Source organism: Caretta caretta, chromosome 2 (assembly GCF_965140235.1).
Source record: "Caretta caretta isolate rCarCar2 chromosome 2, rCarCar1.hap1, whole genome shotgun sequence".
Lineage (NCBI taxonomy): Eukaryota > Metazoa > Chordata > Testudines > Cheloniidae > Caretta > Caretta caretta.
In genome coordinates this window covers 30,223,554-30,248,984 of record NC_134207.1, presented here as the reverse complement: position 1 = coordinate 30,248,984, position 25,431 = coordinate 30,223,554, and the positions used below count along the sequence as shown (strand labels likewise).

General features: G+C 36.5%; 1 protein-coding gene across 3 annotated transcripts in view; it reads right to left on the bottom strand.

Moving 5' to 3' along the window:
• Positions 1–25,431, bottom strand: part of CSMD3 (CUB and Sushi multiple domains 3) — a 1,179,008-nt gene that overhangs the window by 179,431 nt on the left and 974,146 nt on the right. For all 3 annotated transcript variants that reach the window (XM_048841517.2, XM_048841518.2, XM_048841519.2), the window contains 4 exons: positions 9,936–10,054; positions 6,231–6,300; positions 5,668–5,784; positions 1,638–1,847 (listed from right to left, as the gene is read on the bottom strand). In XM_048841517.2, the coding sequence (XP_048697474.2) occupies positions 1,638–1,847; positions 5,668–5,784; positions 6,231–6,300; positions 9,936–10,054 (516 nt within the window). The remainder of the gene's footprint in view (positions 1–1,637; positions 1,848–5,667; positions 5,785–6,230; positions 6,301–9,935; positions 10,055–25,431) is intronic.

Below are 25,431 nucleotides of genomic sequence, written 5' to 3'. Positions count from 1 at the left end.
AGAACAGCTGACATTAAGGCTACTTATCTTCATCTCCACTCTGTTTTTTCCTAGCAAATCTAAAAATATAAAAGGTCCCAACACTGTGCTTCGACATCACAGATTTACTGGTGAAAGTGTAAAGAGTATAAACCTATTTCACAATTTCAGATGGCCTTTTTCAAGAAGTCATGAAATACCCAGACTTCCTCTGCCTTGTATCGTGGAATTGTTGAGGACAGAGGTGTTCCACCAAATCTGGACAATTTGGAGACCCCAATTTGGAGACCATGATTGGACCCCTATATACATAGGTTAGTATCAATATCTCTCTAAAATGTTGAAAGCATTAAGAACAATTTTTCAGGACCCTTCATCACACATGCAGTGTCTCTTCCAAAATATATTTAATAGATGTAGCTCTGATTAATTAATAAATAATAATAATCTACACTTATATGGCATTGTATCACACTTTTGTGGTGCACAGATCTCAAAGGGCTCCTTGGCAAACAGCATATTATTTTGTTCATATGGCACTAAATCTAGATTCCCAAAGAAGCCAACTAGAATTTGCCTAAACGTGGAGTTAGAAACATGTTAGAAGAGGAGACTTCAAGATTTGGGTTTTGGAGTGTGATTCTGGTCATTCTAACATTTTCTAAGAAGCTTTACTGCAGGGTGGTTTCTATAATAACATGGAGTATTCAGTTTAGTCTGGATCTTTTCCAATTCAGACGGTGGCTAGATGATGCATCTCACATAAGCCATACCATGAAAATGGTTTTTATTTAAAATATGTCGGCCTTTTCTTTGAACAAGAGTGCTGATCCAAATCCTTCAGAATGTGGCTATGTCACCAACAACTTTGTTTTTATCAGTCTTCACAAGCTCTACAGGGCTGGCCTGCTTAGCACTTGTGCAGGAGTTTTCCAAAGAAATCACAGGCTGCTGCAGAAAGTGGATCTGGTGATTCACTGCATGGTATTGTTCCCTCTTCGACTATATCAAACCAATGTCCCAGAATGACATTCTTTTCTCACTCCCCTCAACCCTCATTCGATGGGGGAATGACTGGGTCCCAGCAATGGGTTGGCTGAGGACCAAGATGGGTAAAGGGGGAGGGCTGTCAGCAGTCTCCCCCGCCCCCCATGGATGTAAATGATTATAGAATTACCTGCATCCCACACTTTTACCCGCCATATACCCCCTGATATTTAGGAATAAAGTTATGGCCTAATTAAACAACATCCAGTGTCTCCTGTCATTCTTCTGGCATAGCCAGACAATGGTATTACGGCCCACTGTGCTGTTAAATTTCCTACACCTTATTTCCAAAGGAGTAGTAATATGATCTACAATGTACTGTCCACTTCCAACACAGGCAATTATTTGTCTTTATACATTCCCACTGCACTTTAAATGGATATAGTACTCATCTTCATTTTTTCCCCAAAATGATTATTTGATCTAAATTGTTAAGTAGCCTCTGCATCCCACCACAGTGCCAATTTAATTTATTAAATTGTGCATAACACTTTGTTTTTGAAACATGCACAAATCTTTTCCAGAATAAGCCTTCATATTTATTTTCTAACAATGAAAAAATAGCCTTTAACAACCAGCTTGTTCACACATAAGTGTATCAAATCACTCACCTTGGTATATAATATGAAAGCCTTGTTTGTTCTGTGAGTAGTCACTGTGAAAATATAAGCTGGTTTCATGAGTTGTACTAAACAGAGAAGCTGGTAACTGAGGACCACTAAGTCTCCCAATAACAGTACTAGTTTCTGTAGATCCACTTCTTACTTCTAAGTAATCATGTATTGTCTCAGTTGAGAAATTTACGAATTGCAAATGCACACCTGAAAAACAATATGGGCAAACAAAAGCATTTGGTATCCAATGAATAAAGATCAGTTATGCAAATTATATACAGATGAACATTAGAAATTCATGTATTAGTGGTATTAAACAATTACAATTATACTGCAGGATGTCATGTTGGTTACTCAGTAAAAAACAGTCTTTCCTCTTCGTACAGTAATTACTAAACCTAATGCCCCAGCAAGAGAAAGAATACTGATGTTGAAAGTGCTGTCTGTCCAAAGACATACAAACCAAAGCCTGGACCTTTGAGGTAATTAAAAATCCCATGGCATGTTTTACAAAACTAAGGGTTTTATTCCTAATATCTTTGCCAAATTCCACTTTTGGTAATTACAGTCTAATAACCTCAATTGTACCTTTCATTTCAGTTGTGTTCCATCCAAGAAAAATATGCATTTCAATGGTAGATAAAGTGATCTCTAAATAATATACTTCAGCGTGCTTTGATTTTTTTAAAGGGGGCACTATGTACAAATCAATAAATACCATATACATAATTTATTTCAGTCTTTCAAAAGAGGGTGTACTCTAACATTATGGAATACATTTTTCTGCACTTCACACTAGGAATTAGAAATGCAGTTCTTATACTTAATTCCCCACACACTGTGCTGAAGGATGCTCTTATAAATAATGAGACAGTTCTGCATCTTTGATTCAATGAGGAACAACAAAAGAATTTACGAGATGAGTTGCAGATTATCTGTCCCCTCCAGATGATTTGTTACAATTATTAGGGGACAGCAGAAAGAGGAACTGCTCAACCAAAATACAGGATACTGGACCCATTAAACATTTTCCCTTTTTATGTTGTTTTGAATAAGGTAAAATAAAACAGCATTTTTGTTTTGTCTGAAGTTATTTAATGCCACTGTACAATGATAATGCAGTGCTTTCATTACAAAGATGATTGAGTCCCTTTGGTGGCAAAGACAATCATCATGATTTCATATAATGTTCAATTAAGACATATAATGTCAATATAATTATTGAATAATCATTAATAATTTTGTAACTATCTAAATCTTAACATTTAAATCGTGTTTGTCACTGCAACCTCTAGAGATTTCTTTCCGGATATAATGTAAGCTTTGTGAATAGTTTTCTGAGATATGTAACATTTATATTCTATGGGAACAAGTTTAGTACATGATTTAATTACAATTACTTCTGCCTCTGTACCTATGCTCTGTTTGCTTTGGAGAAAATCTCATAACAACATACAGACTTCTTCCATTATAAATTTGTTCTCTCCTTCTTTGATTCTGCCATCCTTTCAAGTTTAGGTTAACATGACTAAAACTAAACCTGCTGTGTTTTTCCTCTCTAAAATAACATCCATTTCCCCCATTCTCTGTTTCTGTTGGCAAAACCACCTTCCATCCAGTCATTCAGGCTCATAAACTCTCTCTCTCACACATCATGCAATCAGCTTGTGTCCCAATCTTGCCCCTTTCTTGTTCTGTAACATTTTTAGAGTTGGTAATTTATTTCAGTTCACAGACCTAAAACTTCAAATGCCTCATAATCATGGATGGTTGCTTGATAAGTGCCATTTCCTCCCCTCTAGCCTCCTTGACTCTCACATTCCATGCTCACCCTTCCACTCCATGCAAATGGCAGCTCTGAAATAATCTTTGTTGCCTGTCACTCAAGTCACAATGGCCCTTCTCTCTTTTAATTACTCCACCGTTGCTCTCTTCCACTATATCAAGTTCAAACTTTTTGCCTTCTCTTTCCAGACCTTTTAAAAACCATTCCCATCTTCCCTACTTGTCCACTTTCATTGAAATTCTGTCATCCTTCCATTTTGACTCAATGTTGTGCTTGTTTGTCTCATTAATGTCTTCATATTTTTCTGCTTTGGATATCCTCCATTAACTGATCCATAAGTTTATTAGTCTCTCCTGAATTAGGCATACAATGGCACAACAAACATTTTTTATATATATAATCAGGGAAAAATCTCAGAAAGAATAGCAAAAATATCAAATGAAAAATCCATTTAAATCAATTGCAAATTAGCCATGATTGGATATTCATATTTAACTAATAATTGAAAAAAACTGTAAATTAAGCGCCCTTTGTTTTTAGTACTTTCTCACACAAACAGTGGTGAAGATAAAGATGATCTGAAAGTTAAAAAAGCCTGTAACCAAAAATTCAAACTCAGGAATGTACCCTTATTTGAAAAGTACTTAGTCAGGTGCTTAAGTCCTATTGAATGGCAGGAGCACTGTAGAAAAAAAATTGTATGTGGACATGTAATTTAAAGACTGAATCATAATGCCTACGCATAATGCACAAGTGGCATCCTTAATTCTGGAATTTCCTAACTTTTGAGTGCTTGACTTTACAATCTTAATGATGTTCTTTTGTGTGTGTGGGTTTCTGTTTGAGTAATCTGTAAACATATTAATTAGAAATCATTTGTATGAACATACCAAGTATATTTTTAAAGGTGAACTGGCTCTTATTAATATGAAATCACAGCAAAAGGACAACAATAGACAGTGCAGCTGACAGGCACTGTTTTCTGGTATTTTCTGGAAAAAAATTGTTCTCAGATTATTTTATTTGGATACATCTATCATGTAGCAGAAGATAATGTGTGCCCAGACCCCAAAGATGTGTTTTGTTCAGGAAGAATTATGATGAGTTTAATATTCTCGAATATATAGAACTGTGTGGGAAATAGTTTTCATGTCCCACAAAACATTTCAAGATTTCAAAACTTTTCCCATTTGCCCATTTAGGACAAAACTGAGCACTTATGGAATTTAAAAAAAAAAAAACAGAAATAATTTTTGGGAGCAAGAAACCAAAATAGCCAGGTGGTGAGGGCAGACACCTTGAATGTAGGAGACCTTGGTTCAACTCCGTACTCTGCCTTGCTCATGCATCCTATGTGAATGCCCCGGCTATTCTGGAGTGGAATTTTTTCTCACCTTTTGTATAAATAAATATTCATTGGACAAGGAACTTGAAGCTGGGTCTCCATTCTCCCAAGTGAGTGTAAGAATGGATAGGCCATCAGGGCAGTCTCTCTCTGGCCCAATGACACTTCATGGGTAAATGTATTTGGTGTTTAACAATAAGTTCTAAAGACATATTTATTTTCCATAGAACGCTATTAGCTTCATCCCTATTGAATTCCATGGGACATTTTGATAAAGTCTATTACACCATAAAGTCTGTTGCCAAGATCTTCTATTTAAATGATAACTGAACAGAGGTTGTGCTTTTACTAGTGCTTGGATGTGGAGAAAAATTCCTGCCCTGCTACTTATCAGTCTGGCAGGGAAGGGAGGAGAATTCCCTTCTCTGACCAGAGGTGTATAATTTACCAGATAATTAACTGGAATCCATCTAACCCCAAATTTTTCAGATCCACTCTTAGAAGTTAAAGGTGCTGGCCACCAACATAGATGGCATATGTGTCACAGTGAGTGGGTTTTGCAACACTGAAAATAAGTGCATAATTAACATACATACTATAAATATAAAATGACTATAAGGATGGGGTAAACTTTAAAAATAGTAAACTAGTTTTATATTTAATAGCAGATACAAGCAAGTAACAGTAGTTGTGTGAATTTTACCATTGTTTTCTTTATGCACAAGCCCTTTATAACCTGATTCTCAATTGTATGACACTGCTAATCTTTAAAATGTATTTTAAATCCACTGGCAGAAATTTGTGGAACAATATAAATATATAAAATATTTTAAAAATTGTTAAGTATTTTAAAGCCATAAACACAAGACACAAGTAATTCTTGAAAGGATACATACCAAACCCAACAGGCAGTTTTATTGTCCATGTGCAATCTAAACTGCTGGGATAGTTTCCAGGAAACCCAGGGCTAAGAATCACTCCACTGAAGTCAGACATAGCACCACCACATTGTGCTGCAAAATGAGGGAGATACTTGTAGGCAGTAGTTACAATCAAGGCATACTATTGAGAATCTTTTCAATTTTAATCACTCTTTCTCTCTTTCTTTCATAATTTTCTATAGAACTCACCAGTGTAGTATCTAAAAGATACATTAGCTCTGCCTAAAGAGGTCCCTGGAAAACTTGATAAGTCTTCTGCTCTTCTCCCTTCCCTCGTAGAGGAGGTTCTACTTGTGACATATTTCCTCCTTTCTTCCACATATTTGACTATTGTGGGAAAGCTTTACCAAAGAGGACAGTTTTGTAGTACACTCTGATAGACTACAGATCGATCTGATCTCCTTTGGATGTGTATTCTATAATCAAACACCCCTGACTGAGAATGCTTTATCTCCAGGTCTTGCATAATTTTCAGTCTAGCAAACTGAAGAAGCAAATTTTACATACAATGAACATACCTAAACATATTGGAATAGGGTAATTCCATCTTCTCACTGGTCCAGGCATACAGGTAATATGTGAATGTCCCTACAATGACAAGACAAGACATATATTAACACATTTTCCAAATACAGTACACTACTTCTTTATAGTCATAACAATAACATGCAGTGATACTCATTGACAACATCAATATAAATAAAAAGGAAGAGCTTATAAAATGTTTAACTCTATTTTTACTTTTGTAGTTTGTACTTTACCGGACCATGTAATCCTTACTTGTGTGACTACCCACCCCTTTAACAAAATGGTTCCATGGTTTGTAATTTTATTGCTGGTACTAAGAATACAAGTTTGAATTCTGTGTTACTAGCCATAACATTTTGATGAGCTGAATCATACTGTAAAGTTTAAAAAATCAAGATCTAAACCCAACTAAAGCAATTCAGTATTGTTTAATTATTAGTATATTCCAATACTAATGCTTTAGCATATTTGGCAAAGATATTTACATTTAGGTCAAGAAAAATGTATTCTAATGGATTAAACCACTCTTGACAGAAAAACAAGTCGGTTTAAGTGTCCAGAAATTAAAACATTAGAGTTTCAGTACTGTTCTCTATAAGAAGCAGTGCTCTTTTACAACAAAATATGTGCCATAAATGTTCCAAAATGGCTCCTTTGGTATATCAAGAGAATCCAAATCAAGATGGTTCCAAGACACACCCAGAGACAGCCACTATGTGGCTCAGCATCTCTCATGTAATCATAGAATCATAGAATATCAGGGTTGGAAGGGACCCCAGAAGGTCATCTAGTCCAACCCCCTGCTCAAAGCAGGACCAATTCCCAGTTAAATCATCCCAGCCAGGGCTTTGTCAAGCCTGACCTTAAAAACCTCTAAGGAAGGAGATTCTACCACCTCCCTAGGTAATCATGAATGTCTGGGTTGGGGTATCAAACAGAAAGTTAAAAGAACTATAATGCATCTGGCCTCTGTTGGAAAATTATAGAGTGTATATTTCAAGATGTTCTTGTTAGAACTATTTGTGCAACCTTGATTTGAAATGAGCTGCTTTTATTCTTAAAGCTGTATTGCAGTTCAAAGCCTACAGTATCTGTAGGAACTGAGTATTTGTAAAGCCCACAATCAGTAATTTAAGGCAATTTATTAATTAGTCTGCAGCCCACTTATCTTCTCTCCTAGCAGAGAAAAAAAGCATTTCCATCTTACTGCATGCTATCAGCTCAGGGTTGACACAAAACCGAAGTCACAATATCAAATTGTATGTGATGGCAAAAGAGTCCAATGGGATTGTGTGTGTGTGTGTGTTTGCATGGTCTATGCTGTTAATTATTACATTTGTTTTTTTTTCACATGTTCAGTGTGACTCATCTGTTCACACTCCAGTATTTTTGTATGAAATAAAACAAAGGTGAAAATACACAGAAATAATTGTTTGGTTGCTCCTTAATGGCAGCCTCCTACAATCATCCTCATGCTGCCTTCCTTTTCTAGGCAACATGAGGAATAAACTGAGACCTCCAGAAGGTCACAGTCAAAGCTGCAAGAAAAGCATTAGGAGCGGCAGAGGCCCCATCAGCTAATCTTGAAAGACAGGGAAGTCACAGCACTAAGATGATCCCATGGCTTAGGGGGGAGTATGAGGAAGGATGAGGACAGAAGTCCCAAATCCAAATAGCAGTTTGCAGAACTGAGTGAGGATGAGTAAGGAATATAAAGGCAAGGAGGGAAAACAAACATTCCTGTTGCAAAAGCTCTGCCATCCTGAGCGTACATACTTTCCATTGTTGTCACTCATGCTACCTCCTGTTGCTAAGCAGAGGGAGCAAGGAACTCCACAGCAACCACTTACATAATCAAAGCCAGAGAGTAAACCATGTATGTCTACATGAGCTGTGAATCACATCGCCCAGCTACAAGTGTAATTGTAACCAAAGAGTTATATCCATCCTCTGTCCCCAGCCCAAGGGAGACTCCTTGCACGGTAGGTGCTGGAAGTGTTCTTTTAAGCTTAACACCCTTGTGAAGAAGAATTCTTGACTCCTTTTCCTGTACAGAGATCCCCAATAAAGTGTTTGGATTCAGCACTGGTGCTTGGGACTAGGTTTGGCTTGAAGTGAAGAATAAATAAAATGTGGTTGATATGACAGGGTGAAAAAGCTTTGCTGCCATTTGTATGATCAAGAGACACACTATTATTAATAATGATCTCTCAGTTTACAATATCCATTGCATTATTTTACAGTAGGATCTACAAAATTTTAGGTTCTTTTGATAATCCATCCATCACCATACCATGTGGGTCCTAACAGAATTGTGTGAAGCAGGTGTTGGAATGATTTGTGTTTGACACCCTTCCCTCTAATGCACAGAATCTGGGTCTGATGACAGAATTTTTTGTGTGCATTTTATGCGGTAGCGGAGTATAGAAGGCTAGATGGATGTTATTGAGAAAAGGAAAGGCAAAGAAATGAGTCTTTACTTTTGCTCATAAGGTGTCAAGAACTAGTTAATAACTTATGTATTTTTACATCACATCAAGAAAGCTTTTTGCTTCATGATGCATGTCATTAGCTAAGAAAGTTAACAATACATTTTCTATAAGTAATTTACATTCTGTTGTGTTCTCTCTCTTTTATGCTCTGAGAGAGTTAAATAAAATGAAGACACAATGGGTGAGGTAAAACGTTTTTTTGGACCAACTTTTGATGGCAACAGAGACCAGCTTTGTAGCTTATACTAACAGAAATTGGTCCAATAAAAGATATTATCTCACCCTCCTTGTCTCTCTAATATCCTGGGAGCATCATGTCTACGCCACTAAATAAAACAAATAATATTAACTATAGAGTCTGATGAAAAAATAATATGTTTTTAGAGGAAAATAATCTATCAGTTGGATCCTTAGTCCTTCAAAGAGTGACACAAATCCACACAGTACTAGGTTTTGCATTTGGTTTTCTGGTTTAGCTGAAAGAAGTCTGAAAAAAAATCCAAACCTCTGACTTGGGCAGACAGTTTCCTATTGGATGCACATCTGAGGAGACTCAAATACATAAAATATTCCTTACAAAACTAATTGTAATTCATGCTCACTAAATTGCCTCCAGACCGATCTTATTTAGTACCATGGAATAGCTTGTTTTGGAAAAAAAAAAAAACCTACCCATTTTTGAAACTTTCCTTTGGGTTAAAATAGTAGAAAAAGTAACAAACAGGAAACATCTGAAATAAAACCATATGTATAATCTGCTTTCCTGGAAAAAAAATGATCTCCCAGTGGCAGAATTCCCTTCCCATTGTTTGTTTACTGTTTTTTCTCCTCTTCAAATTCTTTTCATTTTCCTCCTAGATTTCATGATCTAATGCTATTATTCATCAATTTATTTATTTAATTTAGATTATCAGATTATCAGGGCTGAGACCAAGACATACGACATCTGTTAAGACTTATGCACACCAAGGGCATCAATAGTAAATAATAACAACAGGAAGAGAAAATAGAGATCAACACTTTTTGGAGGACAGTTGGATAGTGGTAGATCTTATATCTGACACAAAGAGACTTATCAGCCCTGCAAAGCCATCATCCATTCTATTATGATGACATTTTCAGTGTGGAGTTGATATAGAAGAACTTGGACATAAAAAAATATTGAAGTGAAAGACAGATTTTGAAACTGTAAAATTGACCTACCTGAAGGGAATATCCCTGATCACAGTGGAAAGAGACCACATCTCCAACCATGTATCTATCTCCAATTTTAATTCCATTGCTAGGGGTCTGTGGTTCAGGGCAAGAGTCCAAACCTATAGCTGTGAAAAGTTGAAAAGTTTAGCAATTAGAATGTAAACTTCATCTGTTTTCAATTATAAAATGCTCTGCATATTGGCTGATGCTGCGTATTGGCAAGTGTGAGGTGGCTCTCAGGTGCCTCCAGGAGCCCACTGTTAAAATTATGCCAACCTGTATGTATACAAATTTCAGCAATGACTTATTCTTGTGGCTCATACAAAATACTTCTGAAAACAAAAATCTCTGTCTTTTGGAGTGAAGCAGATTGCACAAAATGTGAGGTGTTAAAAAACCCCACAGTGAGGAGGACATTTCTATACAGGTTCTTGCCCCATTCCTCTAGTTCAGTGTTCGGTAATTTTTATTCAACCATGCAGACTTTCATGACATGTCATATTTAAGCAAACCTTAACTAAACAGAAGCTATCATCTCATGTTAAACATTTTCCCCATTATATCCAAATACTTCAGAAAATAATACAGCACCACTGTAGTGAATACTCTCATTCTACAATAGGATATAGCAGAAATAGATGGGTGTTTTAAGATGGGTACTGAGAATGATTGCAACAACTTCTCTATGAAAGGCTGATAAGACTGGGACTATTTAAAGACGAGACAAATAAAAGGAGATACACTGAACACCAGTATAGATATTTCCAATATAGATGTAAATTAGGGTTGCCAGGTGTCCCGTCTTCAACTGGAACACCCAGTCAAAAAGGGACCCTCCCCAGCGAGTGAGTGAGGGTGGGGGAAAGCGAGCAACACAGGGAGGGGGGATGGAGTGTGCGGGGTAGGGCCTCAGAGAAGGGACAGGGCAAGTGTGTTCGGTTTTGTGCGATTAGAAAGTAGGCACAAAGTTGGCATGTAATAGAAAGTATGTTTGGCAAGAACTGATATGTCTTTATACTGTCATGAGGGAAAAAGAAATGGCCTCCACAGACCTTCTTCATAGCATCAATCCAGAAAGTAGTTAAGCATGCTCTTAAAATTAAGCATGATTAATTCTACTGACTACTAACAGGCTTAAAGTTAGGAATACAATCAAGTGCTTTGCTACATCAGGGACTATAGACATATGCTCCTGGTATGCATGCTAAGGGGGGAATTTTGTGGGATTTCCTTGTCAAAATATTGGCATCATTGGCATTTGTATGTCTGAAAACATATTAAAGTGACTGATTGCTTCATCTGGAAGTGTTTCATCTGGAATTTTCAAAGAAAATTTAGTTTACCCTTTAAAAAAAGTGCATGTACATAGTATATGAAAATTGAAAGCTGATAAAGTTCTTAGTGGTATACAAAATATGTCATATAAATTAGGTCCTTTATGAGACATATTTTGCATATCACTAAGAAGTGTCATCAGCTTAATATTATAACAGCATCAGTTAGTTTGATTGATAACACCAAAATAGAAACACAAAAATCCAACTTAAATGCCTGCTATTTAGGAACTAAGATGATGATTTTTAACAAAGAATTGACACACTAATTCTTATCCTAAAAAAGTAAGCTGTAGTATATCACTTTGTAAATGCACTTATATTGCTAGAAAAAAGATTACTAGATTAATACTGCTGGAGCCTGAAGACTGGTTATCCATGCAACGGGTAAAATATAAGACAACAGCAATGCAAGCTTCACACTACACAAACATACCTCAAACCTAACTTGGATAAACCACTTCAAATGCCTATTCAAGACATTGTTCTCTTTACTAAGACTACCAACCATGATGTCTGTTTTGTGTTGTGGACATCTAATCATCAGGAACTGGACATAATTAACATAGGCCCCCAAACACATCACTGAGGGTAACCACTTCTGGTCACTGTTAACTTAGGCAATAAATTACTTGAGGATAAATGACCTCTTATGGTGCCTGAAGAGTTTACACTCATTACTTGGTTGGTGAAATCTAAGAATGTGTGATACCAGTACTAGACTTAAAAAAAAAAAAAAAGATATATATAGTAATGAAACTTAAGAAATGGCTTTTTATTTCACGACTTTATTTACTGTTCTGATATAATAATACATCATAACTGCAAAAATAATCCTTCTCATTATCTGGGTTTGAGTTTTTGTTACTAAGTTATAGAAAGTATAGAATTATAGAAATTAGTTCACTGGGTCCACTACTGACTATTCCATGTGACAAGAAGACCTCCACTATTAGGTCACCTGCTCTAACATCCTCCAGTACAACCCTTTACTATTATTTTGTCAGTCCAATTTTAATTCCGGGGCACAGGAAATCTTTTCATGTCACACAATGCTCCCCAGTCAAATAAGGTATGATAACACCTAAACTTATGATAACACTTACGGATATACCACCTCCCTAGAATCCTGGAAAAGTGATCCAACCTGTTTTCTTCTGATATATATCCCACTACCCCATGAAGACTACAGTGCATCAATGAGGTTTGGTCAAATACTTATTCTATTATTTTAAAAAGCTTCAATAAGCTATATTAACACACCCCACCATCTCTCTCTCTTTTACACATTCTCTCTCTCTCACACACACACAAATACTGTTAAACAGCCTGTGAATTAAACTGTCAGTCCACTGAAGAACATTTACAAGAATTACTGATAAAAAAACATTTACATATCTGTACGAATTGATTCCTGGTTCCAAACTATTTAAATATATCACTAGTAGAACTGCAACTGTTAGAAACACTGATGTTATATTTATGGATGGATAAAAGAAAATATTAATAATTATTTATTATTTGTTATTATCACTACTACATCTGGTCAAATATAGGCATTTTTCACAAAACTCAAATATTTCTTGCTACCCGATGTTTAGCCGCGAAGTTCCTTCTGGGATACAAATCTCTTGAAATAATTTTTATACTGGTTTAGTAATCATAAAAAAGAACTTCCATGTTTAAAAACTGAACATTTTGTTTAAATATTAAACATGACAACTTTCCTTTTGATTGTTAAGCCAGTATTAAAGTAAGCTGAAAACTTGTTTGCAGTCTCTTACAAAAGGTTCCTATGAAGCCAGGGTCACAAATGTTCCCTTGAAAAATAATACAGAGTAGGTTCAGAAATGCCAGTTAAAAATAAAAAGAGTACTTTCCAACACATTTCATGCAGTGAAAACTCCATTAACTTTCAGATTGCTGAGCTGAGGAAATTGGATGGAGGCAGTTTTTAACCTTTATTTTATTGGTATATGTGCACTGTTAACATGGCTCTTTTTTTTTCTTCTGAACATTCAGCAGTAATAAAATGTCCACAGTTAACAGATAGCCTAAAATATGGAGGCAGCCAGGCTGCTTTGCCTTCTCTCACTTAATAAAAAGACAGTTTGTAAATAAACAGGTTAACTTATGCCCCACTTTTGTTCCTTACACAGACTCCCTAACTAAGAGTGAATCATATGATGAGGGAACTCATAGGAATTGATTATGCTATATTAATTACTTGAACTATTAAAAGTTTCCGCTTGTTCAAATCATGCACAGAATTTATTTAACTGCACCCTTACTAAATCAAAAGACAATATATCCCATGCTACACAAACCTGGAAAGCAAACAAAAAGCTCTAACAACTAAAACTCTGGTAAAAACCTCTCATTATACAGCACAGGGCAAATTATTCCTCCCTCCAAAACAACAAAAGGACAACAGCCTCAATACAGAGGGGAAATTTCTTTGAAAAATAAACCAAATGACATGTTGGATTAAAACAATTGTGTGTTGAATAATTCCATGAATGCCTTAACCAGCTGATAAACACACACATCTTGGCTTAATTTCATTGTATGACTTTTTAAGGCACCATCATTTCACAAACAGATGGGTTAGATCTCTTGTGTACATAGTAATATTTATGTAACATGACTCAAAATTACATATACAATTCCATAGAGAAAACTTTGTTAAAATAATGTCAAGGTGGTCTGCTGAAATATTCGAATGTCAGAAAATGTAAAAGTTAAAGTTACATGTGTAACCTTAACCCCTTCTCAAATCATACAATTTAATATCAAACATTTTAAACATTTCAGATACAAATGTATAGCATCTTTTAATATTGTGTACTCCTCTGTATAGACTATAAATATTCCATAGAAGTCATTTACATGAAAGGTACACAGTATACATATGCAATATAGGGTGAAATCCTGGCACCACTGACTTTAAAGGGAACAGGATTTGAAATATAGAAACTAAGAAAAACAGTGGAAATTGCCAGATAAAGATCAAAAATTCACAGCTAAGTCATTTCTCTCTAGAATTGCAACCACTTATGTCTATGCTGCTGGTTACAATGAAATTGTACAGTATATGGCCGCTGACTTAATTATTAAAATTAATATCTTCAAGAGAAAATAAGTTATCATAGAAAACATCTAATTAAAAGATATACTGGAGCATATGAGGTGGACAGACCCTCCATAATGATGCAAAATTATATGAATACAATTATTTTGTGTTTGTTTGTTTTGGTCATTAAACTTTTGTGTGCCTTTGTATTTATCATGCAATATAGTTGTAGCCATGTTGGTCCCAGGATGTTAGAGAGAAAAGGTGCGTGAGAATCTTTTTTAATGGACCAACTCAGAAAAGCTGCATTTTAAACTTTACCTTGCTTTAACTTCATACTATTTTCTTTTGTGCTATGATCAAACAATATATGTGATATTAAATTTGTACTTTGTACAACATAAGTAATTGAACTTTAATTTCTATAACAAATAAATGGTAACTCTAGGGACCTTGAGACAAACTCCAAGAGCTCTGAAGAAGAGTTATGTATAAGCTCAATAGCTTGTCTCTCACACCAACAGAACCTGGTCCAATAAAATATATTACCTCACCCACCTTATCTCTCATAATACCTTTATTAATTTTAAAATAACATTACTTGGTACCTAGCAATTCAAATTACCCCTTTCTACCCCATAATGGTGGCAATGAATAGAGTTGAAGTGTGCATCTATATCAGATGCAAACACCACAAGGATAGCCTGTCTCAAAGTATTCTGGCAATTTTGCTTCCAGACAGAATCTAGAAGAGCAGAGCCAACTCTGGAGGAATGGTTCAAAACAATATGGGAGGTAGTTGTTACGGAAAAATTAACATACCGATTTTGTAGTCAGCAAAATATGCAGAGCACAACTAGATACTTAGATATTTGGTTATCATTAATTCAGTACTCAGATAAAGTACATTTACTTGCAAAAAATAACAGAATACCTGTCCAACTTTTTTTTAATATGAACATTTGATACATGTGCCTGGTTTTTTAAATATGTGAATCAAATATTTCACTTAATTTAATAAAATCATCAGAAACAGCACATCCTGGCTAGTGTAAATATGTTCACTCTGTAATATGGAAATACCCTGTTAAATAGAGAGATTTAATTATTACATTTCTGTATGTTTCTCTGAACAAAAGCTGACTGTTGTAACAATTTTCATTTTGTCTCTGATATTTATATGGAAAGGTTTTGTAAACCTGTTCAAATATCCTAAATAAACAGCTTTATTTTTAAAAAATGAGATATTATATAAAACAAAAGTTAACCCAATGTTTTGGAACCTCAAAAGAAGTGAGAGTTAGGTTTATCCAAGTTTTGGACAAAATATTTAGAGGATTCTGACTTTGTCAAAATTCTTTGCCTGTACCACACTTAGTCCCATGGACCTTTCCAAAGCTCTGACACCAAACACACCCTTCGCACCCGCTAACTAAGGCTATGCCTATGTTACAAGTGAGGGGTGTGATTCCCCTGCTCATGTACCCATACTCGCACTAGCTCTCATCAAGTTAGCCTGAGTATAAACAGTAGCTACTGTAGCACTGGTTATGGCAGTGGTGGCACAACTGAGACGGGCCAAGCACAAACACCTGAAAACTGGTGGGTATGCACTCGGCCCGGCTCAGCCCAGCCATGCATTTACTGCCACTACCTGTGGTACTGTGGCTACAGTGCTATTTGTACTTGTGCTACCTTGACGAGAGATAGTGTGAGTATGTGTACACGAGCAGGGGAATCATACCCAGGGCTTGTAGTGTAAACATAGCCTAAGACTGGAGAGAGGGGTTTTTTGGTCCTAAGGAAATACAGAGGTAAAAGTACAGTAGTATAGTTTTGAATTTTGCACTGACCTATAGTAACCTGGAGCATGACATTGACCAGCCTTTTTATTATTAATAGGGGACTTAGCACAAGTCCTGGAAACTATCATGATGGTTATGAATGCTGATGGTATAGGGTGTTCACATACTGTGTATTTTGACTATTCACTATTCATAGTGCATGACTGGTTCCCTAAGTTGTTTCTGCTTCTTAATTGGATATTCAAAACATTAATAAACAAGAGAATCAGAATCAAAAAGGATTTCAACATGGTCAGTTCAGTACAAGAGTATTTTTTCAAGACTTTTGCATCTCTTGAATACTTGTGATTAAAAAAAGAAAAAAAAAAAACCCACACACTTAACTTACTAATACGAATGATAAAGGGAAAGGGTTGTGAAAACCATGGAAGCAAACGTCTGGTTCTTTCATGCCCCCTTCCCCCAAATGTTCACAAATACCTTTTTGCATTAATAATTTGCTCTAAAAATGAAACACCACAAAGGAAGTTGTAGATAAAGTACAGTTCAAATACAGAAGTCTTAAAAGTAATAATTCACTTTTTAATTTTTAGTCCTCTTTATTTTTATGGATGTTCTTGTCAGCTAATGATGTTAAAATGATGTCAGATACTAAATATCTGATTGTGCAGGAGTTGCTTTTTAAATGTATGTTGGCAGCTTGTATTCATTGCTAAATTGAAATAAGTGTTGCATAGGCAGAAAATAGGTATGAGGCAATTAATATTGATGGGCACCCAATTAATCTCAAAATACTATTAATAGTAATCCATTACCTAATTAGTAGAAGGAGTAAAGACAACAATTTACAGTAAGCCTAAAACTCTATAGAGTAAGAATCAATACACAAACTGTATTTAACCATTACAAAACACTCTGTTACATTAAATTTTGAGAGACTTGAGTCAACGCAGTGTGTTTACATATTTAGGGTAGTTCATAGTTCATGCATTATGCTTAAGGTTATGATTCTGTCATGGACATTTTTAGTAAAAGTCACGGACAGGTCACAGGCATTAACAAAAATTCACGCACGCTGTGACCTGTCCCTGAATTTTACTAAAAATGTCCATGACAAAACAGGGAGGGAGGAGTGTTCAGCACCCTGCCCTGCTGTGGCTGGGAGCTGCGGCCCCTGCCCAGTGACTGGGAGCTGGGTGGGACCCCCCTTTTGCGGCGGCTGGGGAGCTGCTGGGGGATCCCCCCCGCCCTGGAGGCTGGGGAGTTCCTGGGGGATTCCTCCCCTCCACCCGTGGTCCCAGCGGCTGGGGAGCTGTTGGGGGATGCCCCCGCTGCGTCCTGGGGCCCCGGTGGCTGGGGAGCTGCCAGGGGATTCCTCCTCGCTGCCCTCAGCCACAGCGCCTGCGAAGCTGCCGTGGGATTCCCCCCAGGCTGCCCGCAGTCACGGGATTCCACCACAGGAGGTGACGGTACCTTGCAGCTCCCAGCGGCCGAGGGCTGAAGTCACAGAGGTGACTTCCACGACCTCCGTGACCAAATCGTAGCCTTAATTATGCCTATTAAAAATACTTAAGTAATACTTACTATATACAAGTAAACACACACAGGAAAAAGAGTAATGATGAGAAAAGAGCCCTATTCCGGTTTTGGGTATAGATGTTCAATACCTTGATGCAAAGCAGATGCGTCATTACACCCAGTCTAAACTATTTTGTAAAAATAAGTGCCAGTTCGCCTTGGCTAGTTACATGAAGAAGCACATCTGGATTTCTCAGTAATTCAAACATTGTCACTCAGGACAGGGAAGTGTACAAAATAACTATTAATGAAGGATGTATTTGGATTGAAACAGAGGGAAGCGTTGCTCTTGAAAATTCCCATTTGAAATGAAAAATAATCACTATGACAAGGGAAAGTATTTTCCCATAGACTTGTCTACTCTATATTATGAAAGATGGGTCTAAATGATATACACTATATTGAATAATGCACATGCTTCTATTCAGGGCCGTTCTTAGACCAAATGGCACCCGTGGCGAGGGACATCTTCACCCTCCCCCACTTGATAAACTTTTGAATACCTTATTTTTTTATTGGATTTGTACCCCATTTCATGCATTTGATGCACAATTTGCATGTATGATTTATCCCTGTCATATAAGACAATAAATTTGTACTCTAGGATCTGTAAATCTGTATTTATTCATGCCATATATAAGCAAATCAAAAAATGTTTCCTCTAAGCCTATAGAAACTTTTTAATTTTAAGAATAACTGAAATGTACTAACATCAAGAAATTGAACTGTGCACCAACACTGGGGGGGGGGCAGTATTAAATAGTGTTACAGTAGGTGACAGCCTTAGAATGCTAAACCTAGTCCTTTAGTTCAAAAGGTCGCAAACCGAAACACAGTGTCACAGAGATCCAAAGACTGGCCAATGGCATTTTCAAGCCATAAAACAGAAAGCGATGTCAGTCTCTCATCTGCCATCGTCGATCAAAGATATGTTTTAATGAACCTGAGATTCAAAAAGTTCTACTTGCAACTGTAACCGGCAGCGTGAGCGGAATCCTCAAAGCTATCCATACATTAGGAATAGCGTCCTTCAGCTCTACATTGCGAGTGAATTGGAGAACTTGGAGTGGAGAGTGCTTCCCATGTGGCAAAATGTGATGGATGTTGTCCAGTTCGACATAGACATTATCATTAACATCCGAACATTCTCCATGTGTCAATATCTACTGAAGGTCTGTACCAATTGTTCACGAGTGTTTTCTTGTCTTACTAAGGTCAGACAACTGCCCAAGTCTTTTTGTGGTCCTTCATTTGTTCGAACCTTTCTCCAATGGACACTCAAGCAGTGTCAATGAGTGAGCAAAAAACCCTCCCTCTTGAATTTTTCTTCTGAGCTTCTCATCACTTCATCTCTATCCTCGTTACCAAACTGTCTCTTCTTCCAATTAATATGCTTTTTCTGCCATTTCTTTGTCAGCAGTGATGGCACCTCTGTAGACCACAACATAATCAAGGCAGCTTCTCATCAAAGTAGTAGCAGTCACGACGGCAAAAGCATGGCAGAAGAACTAACAATATTTCTTTTATATTGTTGTTTAGATAGGTGTTTGATAGATATCTCTGCTGTCTCATTAAATATGTCCTTTATTAGTTGCTACTTACACTCTTCACCTCTTAAAACACAAGTACACTTTCACAATTACACAGTAAAACAAGGTTTACAATATTGCACCTGGGCTCCAACTTCACTACGGTTTGTTTTTATATCTCACTAACTGACTGGTGATGCCCCACCCCCTCATATACCCACAAGGGCATGGCTGACAACATTTTAGGAGGTTCAAGGAAAATGAATTCTCAGAAAATCTGGAAGTGCCACAAAATTCCACAAAGGTTCAGAACATTCTAGGAGGTTAGTAAAAAATTAATCCACTTACAAAATATCTGAAATAGTAACAATCAAAGACCATCTGACCTGTATGGGGGAGAATTGTGGCACTATACCCTGGCCCTTTTGTCGCTAACAACAAAAATAGCACCCTAATCCCGGTGCCCCCCAACCGTGGCACCCTGGGCATTGCCTCAGCACCACTGCTGCTATGGCCAAGAGTGTGACAATCAAAAAGTAGCTGCAACTGCCTAGCAACTAAAGGTGCAAAGCAGGAAATTCTGGCCAGCTGTGGTATATGGTCAAGGAAGCTGGGGGGTATTTGATCAGAGGGGGGCTGTTGCGTGCTAAATCAGCACATGCCTTTAGCAGACTCCACTGTAGGCTCTTATGGAATCCTGACTGAAAATTAAAGCTGATTCTCTCAAGTGGACAATCCTGAGAGAAGGTGATGCTAAATCTGCCCTGATGTTTCAGTGGCATGTTGGCATAGGGAAGTGTAATTAGTACCAGGTTCAGTACCTGGACTGGTGGTTGGGAATGTGCCAATTTTTGATCAACAAATAAATTGTAGAGGAATATATAATATGGGTGCCTGTTACCTCCAAAGGTTAAGAAGGTTTTCTTCCAATGAAAAACAATACAAATGAACACATTGAAAGAAAATGCCAATTATATTGTATCAGCATATTTAAAGTAGGCTTCCTCGTATCCTAATTTTCTTCATATCTGTTTCTATGCAGTGACAGTGTAAATATGGAAGAAGAACTAGTGCTAAAATAAACTAAAATAACCTGATCTAATTTACTTGGAACATGCAACACAAATATCTGACACACTAATGAATTACAAACAAACCACTTACCATCTTGTCTTAATGCAATGCAAACAAAGAATGAGGCTTGGTTTCCTTTGCCAACATTCTGCTATCAAATTCATGATTCAGCCCCTGCAGAATCCCTCCACCTTCCCACCATGAAGGAATACAAGGGGACAGATAATGGCGGCTCAGTCTGAGAAGATTTAAAATTTCCCCTCACCTCACGGCCTAATAGGATCTCCCAGTGCTTGTGGGTCATGTGTTCAGGTTTACCACAGAAACTAGAACCGTAAAGCCTCTTACCATGCTCAAAAGACACTAGACAGACGTTAGGACCATATTGATCCCCATACCATTGGGGAGGGGAGGTGTTGAAGGATGGGGTGTTATCTCTGTACTTATTATCCCCTACTTCCAAGACACAGTGAGAAAAGTGGAAAAACAAAACAAAACAAACAAATAACCGAAAAGCCACCTTGCCAATACTGCCCAGAAGAAAAAGTTCCTTTCTGACCCCAAAAGGTGATTGGGTTAGACCCACAACAAGCCTGTAAACCCAGCTCTGACAGATACAGCACTTATAAGGCAGGGGAGTGGGGCACCTTCCAGCAGCAAAGATGACTGTTGTGTGCCTGGGGATTCATACCATGGGGAGTGATGGTGGGGTCTTTCACTGGAGCCAATCAGCTCCCTCAGCCTCCTAAACTGGCCAATGCATGCCCAAGCAAAGTGGAGATTCTACTCTACTCTCCAAAGCCCAGGCTCAAGTAGACCCACTATGTGCATGCTGAGCACTCAGGAGAGACAAGGAGGATAACCTTGGTACCCCATTGCCTTCTTCCAACCAGTACTCCAGGGAGTGGGCACCTCCTCTGCTGGTCTGATCAAATCACCCCTCTCAATCCCTTGCTAAAATAAGAAGGGATATTTGAAGATGCCTTTTCCCAGTCCACAACTCCTCCCAGCAAACCATGTGCGAAGTAATGAAGAATTTGTCTTCTTGTCAGATTAAACAAATCCATGTGATAAACCAGGATCCAGAGGTCCATCCTTGATAACCATTGCTTTGTTCTGACAGAGAATGGGTTCTCACAGTATTCCAGCAGCACAGAACAATATTGTTTTGTGGTGGTGATGGGGTATGTGTGTGTGAATAACATGTTTCCTATTGTCTTTAAGTCTCAATTACACAAGTTCTACTATTTTGCCTGGCTACATAGGACTGTGCTCACATGCAAACACACACACACACACACTTTCTGAGATTCCATATATTGTAGAATAAATTGTGATCTTTTTATGCTCCTACATATTTGTTCTTGAATTTGCTGATTATGCATATGCTACATTTAAAACAATATAAGCACTTGTGTTTAATTCAATTAATTCAATTTTTAATTTTTATATTATACTTGATGAGTAATTGTCATAATTTTTACAGCTTAATTTCTTCCTCAGTGATGATTCACTTATATGATCTATACAATTTCATAGATTACAAAGCCAGAAAGGATAATTTATTCTGACCTCCATACCACAAGCCAGAGCTCTTTACTCAATAATTCTTACACAGAGCCCAATTACTTGTGGATGAAATAGAGGATATCTTTTATATCCATATCTATATCTCCAAGCGATGGAGAATGTACCACATCCCTTGGTTACCTGTTCCTCTGGTTAATTTGTGCCTTGTTTTCCATTTGAATTTTTCTAGCTTCAACTTCCAGTTATTGGATCTTGTTTCATCTTTTTCTAATACATTGAGTGCTATCCTCAGTTATCTTCTCCTTCTGTAAGTACTTATAGATCTTGATCAAGTCATCTCTTAATCTCCTCTTCAATAAAATAATAGTTTCACCTCTTTAAGTCTCTCAATGTAACCTGTGTTTTCTATATACCAGTTCATTGTTTGAGCTCTCTAAACACACTCCTATTTTTCAACATCCAGTTTAAATTGTGGACATCAAAACTTTGTCACAGTATTCTGCCTCACCAGTATTGTAATGAGAAGTAATTCCAGTTCCCTATCCCCACTCATTTCTCACTTTTTATATATCCAAGGAATACATTCGCACTCCAATCCACAGTATTCCACTGGAAGGCCATGTTCAATTTATTATAAACTGTCACCCATAAATCTTTTTTCAGAGTAATTGTTTTCCAGGATACAGTCCCCCATCATGTAAGTGTGGCCTATGTCCTTTGTTCCTAGATATATGACTTTGCCTTTTGGCTCAGTTAAAACAAATGTACAATTGTGTCTCACACACCAAACTCTCCAGATAGATCTGTAGAAATTTTAATTTAGTACTGCATTTTAATTTACTACTGCATTAACCTTTGTGTCACCTGCAAAGTTAATCAGCAATGATTTCATGGTTTCTTCTACGTTATTGATAAAAATACTAAATGGCAATGGGTGGAGCACAAATACCTTTCAGACTTCACTACCCCCATGCTTGTCCATTAAGAATTACATTATGAGGTCAATCAATTAGCCACTTGTTAATCCCTTTATTATATAATATATTGAATTTATATAGTACTATTTTTATTCAGAATGTCATGTTATACTAAGTCAATCAGTTTGCAGATGACTAAATATATTATGTCAACGCACTTACCTGTATCAAACTTCTAATTTAATCAAAGAATGACATAAAATTAATTCAACAAGCTCTAAAGTCCTTGAAACCGTGTTTTCTGTCAAAAAGCATGTAAAATTATATTCACATCCTGTAAGTCTTTATCGATTGAGATTTAGATTAAATTCACCCCTTTGAACAAGAATGATAACCATGACATCTAAATCTTATATACAAAAACAACATGTATGTATGTATGTATGTATATCCTTTTATAATGTGTCATTTTATAAGAGGCAAACAATACTAAGCAAAACAAATAGTAAAAAAGATTTTGAATAGTGTACTGTCCAAAGGCATGAGTGGGTACAGTACAGTTAGCAATATATAGAAGAAGTGCTTCTTTTTTACAAGGCAATAACCATGTCTTGGGCTGAATATACATGGAGGCCAAGGCTCCCCAGGTATTTTGGATTCAGAGTTTATTAGCCCAGGATACACTTACTGCAGCATTAAGAGAGGAAGCTCTATTGTTATTATTATGCTGACATAATAATAGGTTGGTATTATTAAGATGACATTTTAATAGAATATTAAGAATTAAAATGAAATAAAATAAACTATAAAAGCCTAAAAGCATTTGGTGCATCCTCCTCACTCCCCCATTTTATCCCCCTTTTCTCCATCATTTCCCAGTCTCCCTCCTTCATATGCATCTTTCCCAATAACTCCTCTTATTGGCAAGTCTCTTTCTTTTAGATTAGGTATACATATTTTTATATTATTTCAAAAATATATTTGGAAGGAGGAACTGGTATTCCATTGTAAACAACCAATATAAACATTATGAAAGTTACTGTGGGGACAACAGAGATAATGGAGCTCAGAAAAGTTTAACCATTCAAACAAACAAACAAACAAATAAAACACTTTCCCTTTTATCAGGTTCAGTCTCATTTAATTTTGTTTGAATATATTGTTGATTTATTTATATTATGGAGTTTTTCTTCATCACTCTACAGATGTGAGAAGCTGAAGTGGTACCCTTTCAGAAGGAAAACAGCTGGAAAATTCTTAGTACAGAAGCTAACCAGATCAGAACAATTACAATAACCAATACCAAGTGTACAGTTATAGAGAAATGACCATGTAGCGATTGTGCAAGACCCTGCCTTCTGACTAATTAATACAGATTGTCAAGTATGGGATTTGCATACTGTAAAACTGCTCAGAAGATCAGTAATTATACGTATTAGTCAACAGAACCAATTAGTGCACAGGGAATTGTGCCCCTAGGAAAAATGTAAAGAACTCTATCAATGACTGTCAGAATTCTTGCGCAAGGACTGGCTGAGACAATCCAATTTAATCATAAAATATTGTCATAATTATTGTTATAAATAAGTAGAAATGAGAAGACGCTTGTATTACTACTACTGTCATCAACAATGAGAATTTTTCAGATAATTCTCTTCTATTCTGTTCAGGTTCTTATACCATCCTCATCATCATATCTGAACACTTTCCAATAATTTATGAAGCAACATGACTAACATCTGTCACATGTGGCTTTTAATTTCTTTCATCTTTTTCCCAGGGAAAAATATGTGTTCAATGAACTGGTTTGTTTTGGTGTTTTTTTTTAAATAAATTATATATACACTTTGTCAGGTGTTTATATTAGAGAAGGCAAGATTGAAGAAGTACACTTTACACTTGCAGCAGAAGGTGATGAAGGTTGTGATGGTTCTTAATTAGCAGAGGAAGTAGTACAAGTCACTAGTATAACAAAATAACAATATTAACAGCACTTAGCTTTAGTACAAGAGCATTTAATTTTGCTATGGAAATTCCGGCTTTCCACAATCACTGAAGACCCTAAATTGAGAGATGTTCTATAACTATATAGGTTTTTAGATGTAATATGATGCTTATGCTACTGAATCTTCTCTTCCATGTGGAAATCTTATTTTAAATGAATGTTGTGTATTTGATTAGGTAATTACAGCATTTAGTTCCTTCACTGACTAGTTGTGGAATCGCACAACAGATTAGTGTGCTTTAGCTAGATTATTTCAGAAATGAATGTTCTCTTTTCAGATCTACGTAATGGAATTTTTTTTCACTATATCAAATAATACATTTAAAAATATTTAAAATTATTGGCAGTATCTAAGTAAATGATTCTTAATTAGTCCATGAACGCAATAATACAAGGTTATTATAATTACTGTAATAACAATATGCATAAAAGGTACTTAATCTTTCTTTGTCTCTTTTGCCTTGGGTTATGGACTCAAAATTTTGTGCGGGTGCTATGTACAAAAATTTACCTGTATTTACTCCTCACTATGGTGTAATCAGAAAAGCATTCACACATGAGAAAACATAAGGGAAGTACAAAATGAATTAGACATGCCACTCCCAGCGACAAAGACTGCAAGTCTAGTCTTGTTTCCATTCGAATCAAAGGTTGCCA